The 14,863-nt window shown below is 44.7% G+C and overlaps 1 protein-coding gene across 1 annotated transcript in view; it reads left to right on the top strand.

The window, feature by feature from the left end:
- Positions 1 to 14,863, top strand: part of LOC146179608 (putative serine carboxypeptidase CPVL) — a gene marked incomplete at its 5' end in the record, with an annotated part of 164,192 nt that overhangs the window by 142,366 nt on the left and 6,963 nt on the right. Inside the window, one exon of the mRNA XM_084580220.1 lies at positions 10,286 to 10,616. Coding sequence (XP_084436346.1) covers positions 10,286 to 10,616 — 331 coding nt within the window. The remainder of the gene's footprint in view (positions 1 to 10,285; positions 10,617 to 14,863) is intronic.

Raw genomic sequence — 14,863 nt, 5'->3', positions numbered from 1 at the left:
ACCGATGAAATCAAACCCCACTGCAAGTATATGGAAGATATGGATGAAAGGTGAGAGTACATTAGGCAGAAGGCAAGACAACGTGTGAGTGCTGTTTGACCATGAAAATGGTGGATAAACTGCAGTACTTGTAATTTCAGGTTAAGTGCATATTCAAATCACGTGCTCTCCAAGTTGGTGAAAAAGAATTGCTATCGTATATGCTGGTAATTAACGAGAACGTAATGCCTTGCCAAGCACATTCCTTTGCATACCATGGCGTGCCAGCGTATACTCGGAGAGTGGTGGAATCGGAAGTAAGCGCAGGAAAATATGTAACCGTGTTTGTTCCATAGCAGCTTTCTTAGTGGTGGGAGACATAATTTCCAGGCATTTTCTTGGACGGCAGCTTATCTGCGTTGACTAGACAGACCTTAAAAATCCTTTGCCTGTGTTGACGACACCACAAATATTCCGAATGATGAAGTGCGGCGGGCACTCTAACGGACAATCTTCAGTTTGGTAAGAGACCTCATGGCGAGGCATTTAACAGCAAAATTGGGCAATTATCTATACCGTATAATTTATACTTGCGTCGATGAGCAAAAACAATCGTTGCTACCCCCCCCCCCCCCCCCCCCCCCTCCCGTCCCTTTACATATGGCGAGAAACTCACATCATGAAGACTTAGCAGACGTGTCTATAAATGGTCCCTGAGAATTTAAACGACCACCGAGAATCAAGCGTGTCCAAAAAGCAATCCGAGGCAGCATTTTACAGAATCGATTGTCACTTACACAGGTTTAGCAGGGCCCACACGACTTCCCAGCTTGCCCAGCTTTTCCGACCCGCGTGATCCTTGTCGGCACAGCATCGCAGCCTGATATGAGAACTAAATTTGCCCTTGATCACGATACCACTTCCACGCTACAGAACACAGCGATTTTCTCTTCGCCTGTCACGAAAAAAAAAAGCGTTTTAAAAATATTGACAGCTTCCACCCTTGTCCCAGTCAAAAAAGAAGCGCTAGTCAGGTGCACGTTTCGTGTCGAACAATTTGCGCGCTATGTTACGCCTGCGAGATGTTCTATCTCGTACACATCAGACCAAGCCAATAACTGTTATCCATCAATAATATTCTGGGAACCACCGCTACCAAGTTACTGAGTCTATCGAAATTAGCATCTGTAGGAAATACCATTCTGTACCGAGCCGTCATCCCCAATGACGTAGACAGCGCCAAAGCAGTCATTCACGGCATGGACGTAAGCATCTTCTGCACAGAAATCGCTAGCGTCATCAGCTCGACAGCACATCATATCGCGCCAACAGACAGCTTGTAAAGTCCGACTGCACTACCACGGTAATGATTATCATCTCCGAGTCATTGTCTGGCGAACATCTCTTTGACAAAAGGACCAGCGACGTGCACGACCTGACGTTGCCTTGGACACTGTAACGATGCACCCCAACCGCGCGGAAAAGTCTTTGCCTGCGCCCATCTGCTGCAAATAGAACAGTAAACAAGGAGCGTAAAATCATGCCTACAAGCCATACTTTACCGCAACAGCCATGGCGACCACATCCTGAGTGACACAGATTGTGCACCAAAGATAGAGCTAAGAAAACTCAAAGGGCCAACCTCTCGTTAAGACAAAAAGCTGAAGGCTTTAGACAATCACCAGTGGCATAAGCCGCAAGGCTAAGCCAAATAATGTCTATAACAGTTGGTCTTAGACAAGAAATATCACATACTTTAAGGGAACCGACTGTTATCTTCAGTGTGATCAGATCAAACCACCATAAAGACAATCTATGACCCCAATTCAACAGCAGACAGACTCTAGGAAGCCAAAGGCAGTCAACCGGAAGGGTGAGTGAGCCAGTTATAAATTGACCGACCTCACAAGCACTGGCAGTAGAATACAAAGCGTTACGTACTACATGCAACAAAAATCAGTACGCCTTTTTTTTTTTATATAACCACTTAGAGATGAAGGCAAACATTGCTAGAACTGCTAGGAGATAAAAGTATAGAAAGCATCACACTGTGTTTCGGAACTGCTGTAGTATTTCAGAGAGAGAGGGAGGGAGGGTGGGGGCCAGTGAGAATAGAGCTAAGGAGGACAATAATACCCACATATTCCCTATAACGGCCTCTGGAGCGGCCGCAAGTCTCTCATTGTTCTGCAGAAATATTTGCCTACAGTACATCGCCACTCGAATCATGATTTCTGTCCTTTCAGCCTTCGATATCACACAAGCATTGGTCGTTTTCTACCCACCGCAGGGCGCTCGGCTGTTGGTCAAAAGAAGTAGGATTCAATCTTGCCCTCGGAAGTGACCTTTAAACTAAGCGGAAAGCATAATGCGCAATAGTTTTGTGCTGGGACAGTGCACATTGGAGATTCCTAAGTGGTCTAATGTTGATTTAAGGCTTCACCTATGGTACTTTTTCTTCTATACGTTATTTAACTCCTTCGGCCCTTTCCCCAATTTACGGTCGAGGTGTCCGTAGAGAAGTGAGACAGTTGCTCTGCGTTATTTTCTTCATCAAAGATTTTCTCTGCTAGATATGTTTCACGGCCACCGCAAAAATGGAACAGATAAGAAACCTGGGTCCTTTTTATTTATTTTTTTGTTTTTGTTTGGGTAAGCATATTCACCTGCTGCTATGCGTTGAAGTCCTCTGCTGATGTGAGTGGCATTACTATGTGCAAACGCTTTCGGCAAAGCGGCATCACTGTACGAATTACAACTAGAAATAAGGCGTTCTGCGTTAGCCACTATCACCGAAGGCAGCAATGCTTTCTCTACTTTTTATTATGCTGTGCTCCCAGCTTCAGTGTCATGAATGGTATTACGAGAACGCGTTGCGACACGACTAATAGGTCCATTTAACAAGCCTTGATCGTTCAAGGCTCGAAAGGAGCTTGAAGAGCCTATGAATTAATCAAATTAGCCGGAATAACAGTTATTTCCGCTTGGACGGTGACAATGCGATCAGCTCTGTATCCTAAAGGTTTAGAGTTATGAATACGACGGCCTTGCTTCTTACCATTACGACACACCTAAACACCAAGAGGTCTCCAATTTCACGTATAAGGGCTCTCAGTAACTAACGAAGTGTCAATCCTAACAGGTGGCACAAGTGATCCATTACACAGTTTAGGAACAAAGCATGTTCATTGCGATACTCTTTGTAAAAAGATTCACATTTGATGCGCTTAGGAAAGTTCACATCGTCATAATCCTGAAGGAGAAAATTCGCCGTGTGAAGTTAGGCACTTAAGCGATTTCTTGGGTGGCTTCTCAAGCATCCGTGCAGCCCTTGTTGCGCATAGGAAGTTGATTAGACGGCTCATTTTACAAACATGGGAGTGATTTAATTATTACCAATTTGTGATGCTACTGCTGGGTTAAATCATTGAGTACTTAAGTTATAGATGAGAACTGTACGCATGAATATTAAAGGACTTATATCTAGCTCCTCCGTTTTTAAAAAGGCACAGAAACTTTCAGTTTGATAAAAAAATGAATTTTTGCCTCCATATTTTTTTGTTCTATTTCAGCGACCCTTCTGAAGACCTGACATTTACACTGAGCGACCTTCGCTCCGAAACAGCTCTCGAAGAAAAGCGAAAACAAAGTCAAGTATGCCTTCCGGACCCATGGGCCGACCTTGAAGCCTATTCAGGATTCATTAGCATTGACCGCAAACAAAGCACTGAGTACAATAAGTTCTTCTTCTTCCTGTACATGAAATCGAAGGCAAGTAGCCTTATACGCCCATTTACTGTTTAAGCGCACAATCTTATTCACATTAGCGTTGTCAAAAGGTTCACTTGCGATGCCACAAACATTTTTCTGGATGTTACATTCAGCCGATAGGAAGTACAGTCAGCCAGTAGTAGTACTATCGAAACGTGCGCGTAACCTATGTTTTTATAAAATGTAGCGCGCCATCATTTGATTTTGTTTATTGTTATAGATCAACGTGCTAAGAGCTTAAGGGATTCGATTATTCGTTTGACGAATTTCGTATGGCCGGCTAGTAGTTAGAAAATTTATTTATGACTGGAAGTGGCACCATGGTCACTTGGGCTGGCGGTTACCAGAACCCGCCAGCTGGCCGAGACCACGTTCACAGTGCACGCCGCTATAACTTCAGCGGCAAGGTGTAATGCGGAGAGATGCCTATGCCTGCTCTCAGCCAGTGTTACGTTTGTTACGTTGCTCATCGATGGTGCGTACGGCAGCGTGTTGCTGCAACGTGAGCGTACGGCAGAATTAGGCTTCTTGGAACTGGAAAGATAAAGACACGAAATTAGCAAGGGTGGCCGCCGAAAAAGAGAACAAATAGGGGCTCGAGCTTCGGTACGATCAATGAGAGTGTGTGGGCTTCGGTTAATTTTGAAGCGCACACTTGAGCTTCGAGAGGTTCATCGTGTGGAAAAGCGCAAAAATGACAAAGGACCGAGCAAAAAGAAAACGACACTGGAAGACGACAGCGCCTTTGTCTTCCTATTTTTTCTCGGTCCTTTGTTTTTCTATTTTTTTTTTAGCTTTTCACAGTATGACCTACTGCCAACTCGCCCAATACAGCGTATTGTTAAAAGATACTTCGAGAGATCTTGAAACCTATGCCTACCCTTTAAAGTTTTTCTTTTTTTCATTTGGCATCATATCTGAGGAAGTTTGCTCGTATTGCTCTTTAATAAAATGCTATTCTTTGGGATTGTCGCGTGTCTCGATTACGCAGTATGATCGAAGATCTGTGGTTTACTCAGCTGTGGCCCCCAAAGGGGCATCTACTAAATCAGGTGTTTTGTGTACTGTGCGACACCACAGAACCGCGAGCGACCACCGTGACCAAGGAAGATGGTGTCGTGGTGGTCGAATCGACACCCATCTCTAGTCAGTAGGCAGTCGTCCGTCATTATGGATACGTATAATCTCGATAAGCATAGATTTGCCGATTTCGTTATTTCCTCGTGTCGGTGCCTGTATATTTATTTAAATTTATCTGTATACCGGGCATTCGAATTCATTATAAAATGCTGTTGGCATAACAGCAGGGTAAGGTATTCATGTGTTATACGCCTTCTCTGTGGAGAGCGAGCGCTCGCATGAAATGCTTTACAATCCGGCTTTGTCGGCATGCGTGCAAGATGGCTTAAAGTGGGGAGATTTCCTCTTTAATGAATCAAGTTAGAGGTTACACTGCGTGCATATGGTACTTTTCAAATAACTATGAGCATTATTCGAAACGTTCCTCCTTTCTAGTCGCATCGCGCTCACGCGCTGACGATATGCACACATTATACGCCTGCCTGAGCATATGTACTGGTGGTTGAAATCCGCGGCCACGGTCGAGAAGGTCCGCGAACAGTACTGTAAAATAAGCCGAGACTAGGGACTTACAGATTAGGCATATTTTGACAATGCGAATTTACTGGGTGCAGTATTAAGCGCACCTCTGCGCATGTAAATGACGAGACGAGATACTGTCACGCGCACACAGAAGAAGTAAACAGCGACAGTTAAAAAGACGTCATAGGTGATGTACGCCGCGGATCAGCCGAAACGAGCACTGCGCTGCCCTCTAGATGAAACAAAACACCGCATGAAGCACCAAAATTCTAATACTTCTAGTCCATGAGAAAATAGCTGCGCATGCTGCTCACTTCCATATCTCCTCTCAGTCGTCTGCTGGCTGCCCGAGTGCAGTGCAACCAGCTCAAAACCGTCCTGGCTAGTCTGACTGTCACCGGACAGCCAGAAACCACCCAACCAAAGAAAACGAACACCTTCTCGCCGCAGCTGGAAGCGACCAGAGCTACCCGAGAAAAGCACGAATGGATGGATCTGTGCGCGGGCGAGCCGCGGGTTGCTAGACGTAGATAATCGAATAGGCCCAGCATCGCCGTGTGAGCGCTACGCATTGCTCTTAAGTTATGATCTTGAATAGTTGTCAAGTAACTGTTGCCATTAATAGCTTTAACTTGTAGTAGCTTTAACTCCGGCCTGCCGGAGGTGTTGAATGGATGATGGTGGGCTGATGAGTTTTGTGACTCTGGGGCATGGCACTTCCGGGTGGCAATCCCCCTTCCCATCTGACAACAGCAGGAGAGGGTCCAGAATGCCAAGCGCGCGAAGCTATACTGTCGGAGACTAAGAAAGAGCGAGTCATTCGTCCCGCAAAATGCTGACAGCGGCACCACAACCGTAGACAAACAAGTGTGTGTGCCTAAGTATAATAGTTACAGCTCAGTCAAGGAATATAAGCAAACAAAAATAAAACTAACCAAGCTCTTTCGCTTTGCATATCATTAGTTAGATGAGCTAAGCCGAGACGATTTTTCTTTTCAGACATACTTTGAAATGCCCTTTGGCGGAAGTTGCAACCTGAAAAATGACGTCACAACCCAGTAGAACCCCTGACCAGTGCCCCTGCAGACTCATCCATATCACGTGTTCTTGAGACGTCGCACAGCTCTCAGAATATTTAGCTAACGGTCATTTTACGCGCTAAGTGCCATCCTGAATGAGCTCAAGACAGCCATAAAATTATCTGATTATTTGAGACGTTAATGATCATCCATGTGCTTTTGGGTATTGGGGTTGGTGAAGTCACGAGATCAGGAGACCTCCTAACAAGGATAAGGGATTCCCGGGATACGATGGCATCGACGTTTTGCGCAATGTATACTCTAATTTTGCTAGTTATAATCACACACCCTTGAAATTGTTGGATCCCCCTTTCTTCAGTGGGTGGCGTTTGTAGCAGCTGGCATGAAAAAGGCTTTAATGACAGACGACAGCTTTCAAATTGGGCATGTTTAGTGATATACACTGGTCCCGTGAGATATAATGTAAATTTCTGGGTATCCGTAGTTTTTCAATAATACGCCTCGGCTGTAGTGTCCTGCAAGCACTGCCATTTAATTCTCGTTTAATATTCAGACCTTACGTAACTAAATTGAATAAATACATTAGCAAGTTTTATAGTTTTTATAAAGGCATTTGCCAACGGCTTACACGTTGTACAGGTCGATTCCATTCACTTTTATTATAACTGTTAAAACAGCCACTTGTTCTAAGAAACCTGCGTTTATATTTTTGTTTTTTAGTTTCTTTGCGGATGGCTCTTGTTTTTTTTTATTTTTTTTTAACACTTCAGTGATCTGTCTGGGAATTGAGAATTTTCAGTTTAATGTACAGAGGATTTGATTGTCTGAGCATGTTCATTTTGAGCCAAATTCTTTGATTTGATTTGAATACGATTTAAATCATTTGTGGAAATGTAGAGCTGTTTGTGTGCATAACTAAATGACCATGGAGAGCTCGCAGGAGAAAGGAAAAGCTTACAAAAGACAGTGGGAACGATTCACACGGGTTTCGATCAAGTGTGTGTGCTTTTTTTTTTCTGGCTGAGGATGGCAGTGTGCCAATATTAAGAAAAGATATCATCATGATCATCAGCCTGACTGCATCAACTGCAGCGCAAAAGTCCTCTCCCACGTGCATCCAATAACTTCGGTCCTGGGTCAGCTGCATCGATTTGGTCTCCACAAATGTTTATAATCTCATTCACCCACCTTACTTTCTGCCACCGCCTTCTGCGTTTGTGTTCACTTGAAATTAATTCTATCACCAAATGAGCCATCACTTACCTTACTTTCGCATTACACGACTTCTCCATGCCCATTTCTCCTTCTTGATATCCACTAGATTGTCATTAACTCGCGTTTTGTTTCCTGAACAATTCGACACGCCTCTCTCTAAACATTACATCTTTCATTTAACGTTCCATTGCCTCTTAGTGGTCTTTTAGCCGAACTCTTCTTTAGGCTCCGCGCTTCTGCCCCACAGTTGAGCATCATTAAGATGAAGCCGTTAATACTGGTAACCAGTCATCGATGATCTGATGGAATCTGCGGAATCACTCCACCCCAATCTGATTCTATTAGTTACTTCCTTTTCGTTGTCTGGGTCGGCGGCCACTAATAGCCTTAAGTAGACTTATTCTCTTGACATTTCCTGCACCTGGCTACCTATCGCAAACTGCTGATTCTTTCCGAAGATTTTCAACCTCACTTTAGTTTTCTGCATATTGGTTTTTCGGCATGCTGTACTGCTTTGCCAAAATATGCTGTTAATCATTCTTTGCAATTTGTTGCCTGTTGCAAGGCAATGCCATCAGCGGAAGCCAGAATACGAAATTATTCTTTATTAACATCTATCCTTAACTGTTCCCATTTCAGCTTCCTAAATATTTCCTCTATGCAAGCCGTGAGTAGTACTGGAGAGCTCTTCTCTCGTTGCCTGACGTCCTACTTCACTGGAATTTCGTTAATTGTTTTGTGGAGGACTATTGTTGCCGTGCAAACGTAATAGATACCGTCTTTTACTTCCTCATATGGCTCATCTGCACCGTGATTTAGCAAGGCCGTCATGACTGCCTAGGTTCCGACCGAGTCACATGATTTCTCATTGCCAACGAATGCTATGTTCAGGGGTTGGCTGTCTTCAGACTATCACCCGGTTGATAGCATGCATATATGTGAGTAGGTTTTACGAAAGCTTGCCTGGTCGTTTCGTTGACTGAAGTCTAAAGTCTCTTTGATTCGATGAGCGATTACCTTTTAAATAGTTCGTAGGAAATGGATAGAAAGTTGATATGTTTCAACTTCTTGACGTCTCCTTTATTTCGGATTAAGAAAATATTGAGTTCTTCAAAGATCCCAGTGGCGTAGAGGTCATGAAGGATAGCGTGTACTGGGTGGACAGTTTTTATAGAATGATATCCCCACCGTAGTCTAAAAAATCTGAAACTAACTACTGTATTCTCCTGATCTACATTCTTTCTTTTCATGGCTTCTATAACGTTATTTACTTTGTTCCTCGTGACTACCGGAACGTGCGATAGCTCTGCAGTACCTGGATTCTCATTTTCATCTTGATTACTTTGGCTACTGTACAAACCAGTGTAGGCCTCTTAGAATACATTGAGTATCTTGTGCATATGAATAGTGATGGCGCCCGCCTTGTCTCTGAGTGCAGGCATCTGAACATTGTCTATGCGTAGGTTCCTCCTCATAGCTTTTAGGCTGCAGCAGTTCATTAAAGTTTACTCGAATCTCATCTTCATATACATTCTTGAACAGTGCTCATCGTCACACTTGCAAGGGAGACTCGAGAACATTTATTGGTCGTACAAAGCGATAGAGGGAAGAAACGACTGGGAGGTTATGTAGGAATATGTGCCACTTTCTTTGTGCGTTGCATTAGGAAAGAGAGGAAGCACATGTAAGGGTGGTTTTCGAGTGTCTTTATTTAATACGGTGGCATGTGGTCAGGTCCAATGCATGGCACATTGACTGATTTTCGGCAGTATATGTAGAGAACTCATGCTATCATCGCCTCATACCCGCACATACCATACGCATGACTGCCCCGCTCGGGTTACTGTGGTGGTGCAGTAGTTAAGATGCCCGACTACTGTGCCTGAGTACCCGGGTTTGATCCCGACTACCGGTGGCTCTGTTTCGATGGAGTTGAAACGGAGTGCGTCCGTGTGTTGTGCGATGTCAGTGCACGTTAAAGAGCCACAGGTGGTCAAAATTTCCGGAGTCCTCCACTACGGCGCCTCTCACAGCCTGAATTGCTTTGGGACGTTAAACCCCATGAACTAACTAAATTAACAAGCTTCAAAATAGAATATGCATTGCTCGAATCGCGTGACGTGGCAATACGTGACAGGCAAATAAAAAAATGCCCAAGGTGCTCCTATTACAATGCATTGACATGTTCTAGTTTACCCGCCGAGAATGAAGGGGCTTTTTTGACGTGCCAAAAATATACCTTGTTGCACTGGAGGTATATATATGATCACAGCACTTTTCTTAATGTCGTTAGCCAGCCCCAATACAAGTGAACGTTATAGAAACTGGCCTTGTGTTGTGTTCATCTAACATACGAGCAGCTCGGTTCCCAGGAGGAGGTCAAATTGCTATTTTTTTGTGTGTTAAAATAGAAAACTCAGCTTGAAACTTTCTTAAATAATTTGAATCAGTGCGCTTAAAACTAAAATTTATTTACATTACTTTATTATTAAGTTCACATTCATCTAACCGTTTTCCAAAGTTCACATGTATACCAGAACAGAGTTGATTTCGGGAATGGTTCGGTCAGTGAATTACAAAGAAAAAAAATGTTATTTTTGCCTCTAGGTATAGCAGTTTGAAACTGACTGAATAAATGTGCACATTTTTTTTTTTTTTTTGCGCGCGCACGTCTGCAGGAGGATCCTCCACAGAAGAAGCCTCTTCTCTTGTGGCTGCAAGGAGGGCCCGGGAAATCCTCGCTTTTTGGAGAGTTCCTTGAGAATGGGCCTCTGGGCATCGACGCTGGTGGAAAGCTTTACTACAGAAATCACACTCTTTTAAACTACTTCGACATTATATACCTAGACCAGCCTCTTGGCTCGGGATACAGTTTTGACCGCACGGAGAAGTATAGGGGAAAACTTCAAAACATCTCAGCCGATATTATCAGATTTCTACGCCGATTTTCCAAAATATACACCGAGACTAAAAACAGTGATTTTTTCATCGCTGGAGAGTCGTACGGAGGTAAGCCTTGTACGGATTTTACAATCATGACATAACATCGACCTTGAGCTCATAGCAAGTGTTAGTTGGTGGAAGGAGACTATGGTTTAAAGGGCCACTGTCCAGGCACGGCCGCTCGATGGAAGCGCACTGGGTGCGGCCTGCTGCGCCGCGCCGCCGTCAATGTTCAAGCGCGTCCTTGGGGAGTTTACAGTTGCGCCCGCTATTTCTGCTGAGGGCGCCACTGTTCGGGGACACGTCGCCGCCGGGGTCGCCGACTCTGAGCGCGCGGTTTGCTTCCTTTCTGGGCGCGTTCGCCTCGCGTCTGCTTGGTAAACGCAAACTTTTTTGTGTGCGCGTGTGCAAGCATGTTAACGTTGAGACTGGATGCGTTTGTTTTTTAAGGCGAAAGCCATTCTAGGCTCATGGAGCGAAAATCTAAGCGCAGAAGCTGTGCCAGTCGCGAAAGCGGACGTGCAAGGAGGGAGATTAGGAATGAAAATTATTGATGGTGATAGGTTATCAATAAACGGTATAGACATTGGTAGAGGTAATGACTAATGCTAATGACTAATAATAAAGGTTAATAAAGACTAAGATGATTTGTAATGACCAGTATATCAAACTACGACATGTAATAACCGCAATTGATTAGAAATGAGTAAAAGTGCTTAGCGATGTGTGGTAATGACTATAGCTAGGCATGACTCATCATTACTGTTAATGACTACAAAATGACCAATATGTGAAACGACATGTAATGACCACTGCTGATTCTAAATGAGTAACGTGCTTAGTTATGAGTGATAAGGGCTACAATGACTACGCATGCAGACTCATCATGACTGAGATTTCTAAATGAGTAACGTGCTTAGTTATGAGTGATAAGGGCTACAATGACTACGCATGCAGACTCATCATGACTGAGAAACGACCGATATATCAAACGACGACTTGAAATGACGAACTGTGGCAAACGATGAGAGGCAAATGATAGAAGAAGGGTAGGATTTCGCCGTCCTGCGCTTAAGGGATATCTAAGAGGCCCTCTAATTTTATCTGCTGAGCTCGCTTCAGGTAAACACAGCAGCGAGGAGTGGAAATGCACTGGCTTCCTCAGAAATGAAAGCGGCGCTGAGGTTAAAAAGTCCAGATGCTGAAGCATAATGCCCTATCAGCTGCCATTGAATTTTCTACAAGGGACCGCAGATTGGACTTGTTGGTGATTAATTATAGGTTAACCGTGCAAACAACGTTACGGGAGCACAGGAGAAGAAGACGGCACAACCGCGCTAGTTGTGTCGTCCTCTTTTCCTGTGTTCCCGTCACGTTATTTAACCTATTTAGTTATGAGGGAGCTGGCCAGTGAACTAGGATTTTTAACGATGTGTTGTGAAGCAGACGAACACGACGAGGTAGCACCAGAAGCTTTTCTCGCAGGTTATGTTGCGAGGACATATCAGAAAAAGCTACAAAGGTTTTTTTTTTTTTTATATATATATAAGCATGCAATTTGTTCTAAATTTTGCCCCGCTAGTCTGAGCGGCCTTGCAAGTAAAGGAGCCTGTGCATACAACATTTGCTTATACTGTTGAGACAGTTTGAGCCGATGCGATAAAATGAAAAGCCACGTTACACAGAAAATCCGGCGCCCGCTCTGTCGGCGGAAAGTCGGAAAAAAAACCCCTCTCTGGTAAGAGGCGCTTTAGTTGGTGATACGGCCAGACACCTTTGGCGCAATGAGAACACATGACATGTTCAATGTGGCAGGAGCTGCCAAACCAGAGAGAGTCAATAAGATGTAAGGGTGAAATGGGAACTATTGAAAGCGGGACCCTTAGATCCCAAGTCAGGCACACTATACTCCTATAGGGCACGTTCGTACGGCTTCGGTAAAGAGGAGCTTTATATAGCTATGTGTAGGGCGCTATTTCATATAATGCGGTGGCTTAAGGCTGCATTCTAATGATATGCGTCAGAGGCAGCAATTACTGGATACGGTGAATAAGCAGGTAGCAAAGTGCGGGCACTCTAACGAGGCTCCTCAAGGAGACTTAAGAACCTCAAGTTTTGTTTATCACTACCAGGTTGTTGCTTAATTTATGCGATATTTGGTAATGCTTCTGAGGCGACATGTCAGTCGTGCAAGAGCCTGTTGCAGGAATTATGAGTCAATTGGACCAGTTACAGGTTAATGAAAATCAAGGACAATGGAGGCTTGATGTACCCCGCAAAGGAAGAAATCAAGCTTTGCCAGCTTACGAGCACCTTCACAGGATGATGAAGTCTGAAGAGGTCTGGCGAAGTAGCAAGCTGTGTAAACTTTTGGTTTCATCATTGTTCTCTCACTGTACACTGTACCTGTAGCTAATCTGTAAAAACAATGATCGTGCCCATGCTACGGCGCTATGCAAGATATCGTTGAGTTGCTGCCCCCACTGATAGCGAGCTGGGCTGGAAATGTCAACTCAACAGTGGAGCGATGTTATGGCATAAACCTCTCTCAAGAAAGGTTTTCCGTCTGCGATTGGTAATTTTCTTCCTTTTTTTGTGTGGCCATTAAATAAGTGTACTCGGCTGCTCGCTGAAACTCAGCTGCAGTTGCGCTCTGACGCGTGAACATTCTTGTGATCACAGCTAAGAGTTTCACAACAGCAACACTCGATGCGCGTTCTTCCATTGAAAATTACGAACCAGCAAAATTGTATGGGTTTACGAGTAGCCAATAAAAATAGTAATAAAAACTTTCGGCGCATATACGTAGCACCTTGAGGCAGACCGGCTCTATCAAGCGCGCTTACTTTGTCCGGTCATGCAAAATGCGGGAAGCCATGACGGATAGCGTTCTGGCGTACAAAGTTTAAGGTCTCCAACTGAGTCGAAGATCTCAGGTTATCAACTAGATCTAACCTAATAAACATCTTCATATTTCCACCGTAAAATTTGTCACAATGAGATAGGAAAGTTGGTTACATGTCGCATTTTCACAGAGGTTGCTCATAGTAGGACATTTTTTATTGGATAGCGCTGGCAGCTTAGAACAGGTTGATATCAATTTATGTATAAAAGCTGTATACAGGAATGACTAAATGGTATGAAAATGACACACGGAATTCGCGACATAATTAAGTGGTTATGCATTAGGCTACCATGGCAGCTGAACAGCTTCGAATTGTTCACAGCCGGGTCACATTTTAATGTGACGAACAACTGGATTCGAATCGTAAAACAGCGCGAACAACGGTATAGACAAGAACGTGAAAGACACGGGAACGTCTACCAACTTGCCCCAATTGAACATTCTGGATTCGAATGCAACATCACGGTAATGAGCGCTCTCCAATCGATTGGCCTTGAACCACCGTCACTATAAGTTTTTTGGGGTACACTCCAGTATACATTCTTGCCGAGCAAGCGCTAAGTGCTGACATGGTCACACTAGACACGACAGTATATACTAATTCTTGTTGCCAAATTGTGTGAAGCGGGGCTCTTATATACTTAAAATAATAGGCTTCTACCACGCCGACGCCTCCCGCAAAGCGCAGTCAGGCGCAGCTCTCCGCGCGCGGCTGTCCCTGAACGGCGGCGTCGCGGCGGTGGCGACTGGAAGTAGGCGCCTCCCGCCGGTTTCGGGCGACGTAGCAGGCCGCACCTAGTGCGCTTCCATCGAGCGGCCGTGGTCCAGGGAAGGCCCTTTTAAGCAAAGGAGCCCAGTGTTTTGATCAGGTACCGGAGATAGTCTGTGCAAAATGCTACAGTGACACGCGCGCCGCAAAGCATCGAAAATACATTTCAAAGCTCTCTCATGCTCTCCTTTGGGAAGCCACTTCCCCGTTTCCTGCGCTGGCCCGACGGGCCACAGTAATGACGTACGTACCGCGAACGACGTCCATTGGTCCGTCTCGCTGACTGACGGGAAAAGGATGGGTGTCTACCGCTCGCTGCGCGCTTTTCCTCGCCACGGCCAGACTGAATCCAGCGGCGCGCGCTCCCTCGGTCGTTTTTTTTTTTTTTTTTTTTCTTCCGCGCTCGCGGAGTGCCACGCCCCACCTCCCGCCAAACGCGGAGGAGGAAGGGGAATTTGTCTTGTTGAGGCTAGACTGGCCAGACGACCTCGGACAGGAGAGTGAAAAACCTTTGCGAAGGAACGGAAGGAGAGAAGCATGACAGAATCGGGTGATTGCGGTGGCTGTAACTGCGTTATTAGTTACTCTTTTCAAAAACATTTTGTGGCCTTGCGTTCTAGGGGCGAAATCTCACGTCGC

Source organism: Amblyomma maculatum, chromosome 9, assembly GCF_055883805.1.
Source record: "Amblyomma maculatum isolate TAMU_Amacu chromosome 9, ASM5588380v1, whole genome shotgun sequence".
Lineage (NCBI taxonomy): Eukaryota > Metazoa > Arthropoda > Arachnida > Ixodida > Ixodidae > Amblyomma > Amblyomma maculatum.
The sequence above is the reverse complement of the archived record's forward strand: the minus strand, read 5'-3'. Positions and strand labels throughout refer to the sequence as shown.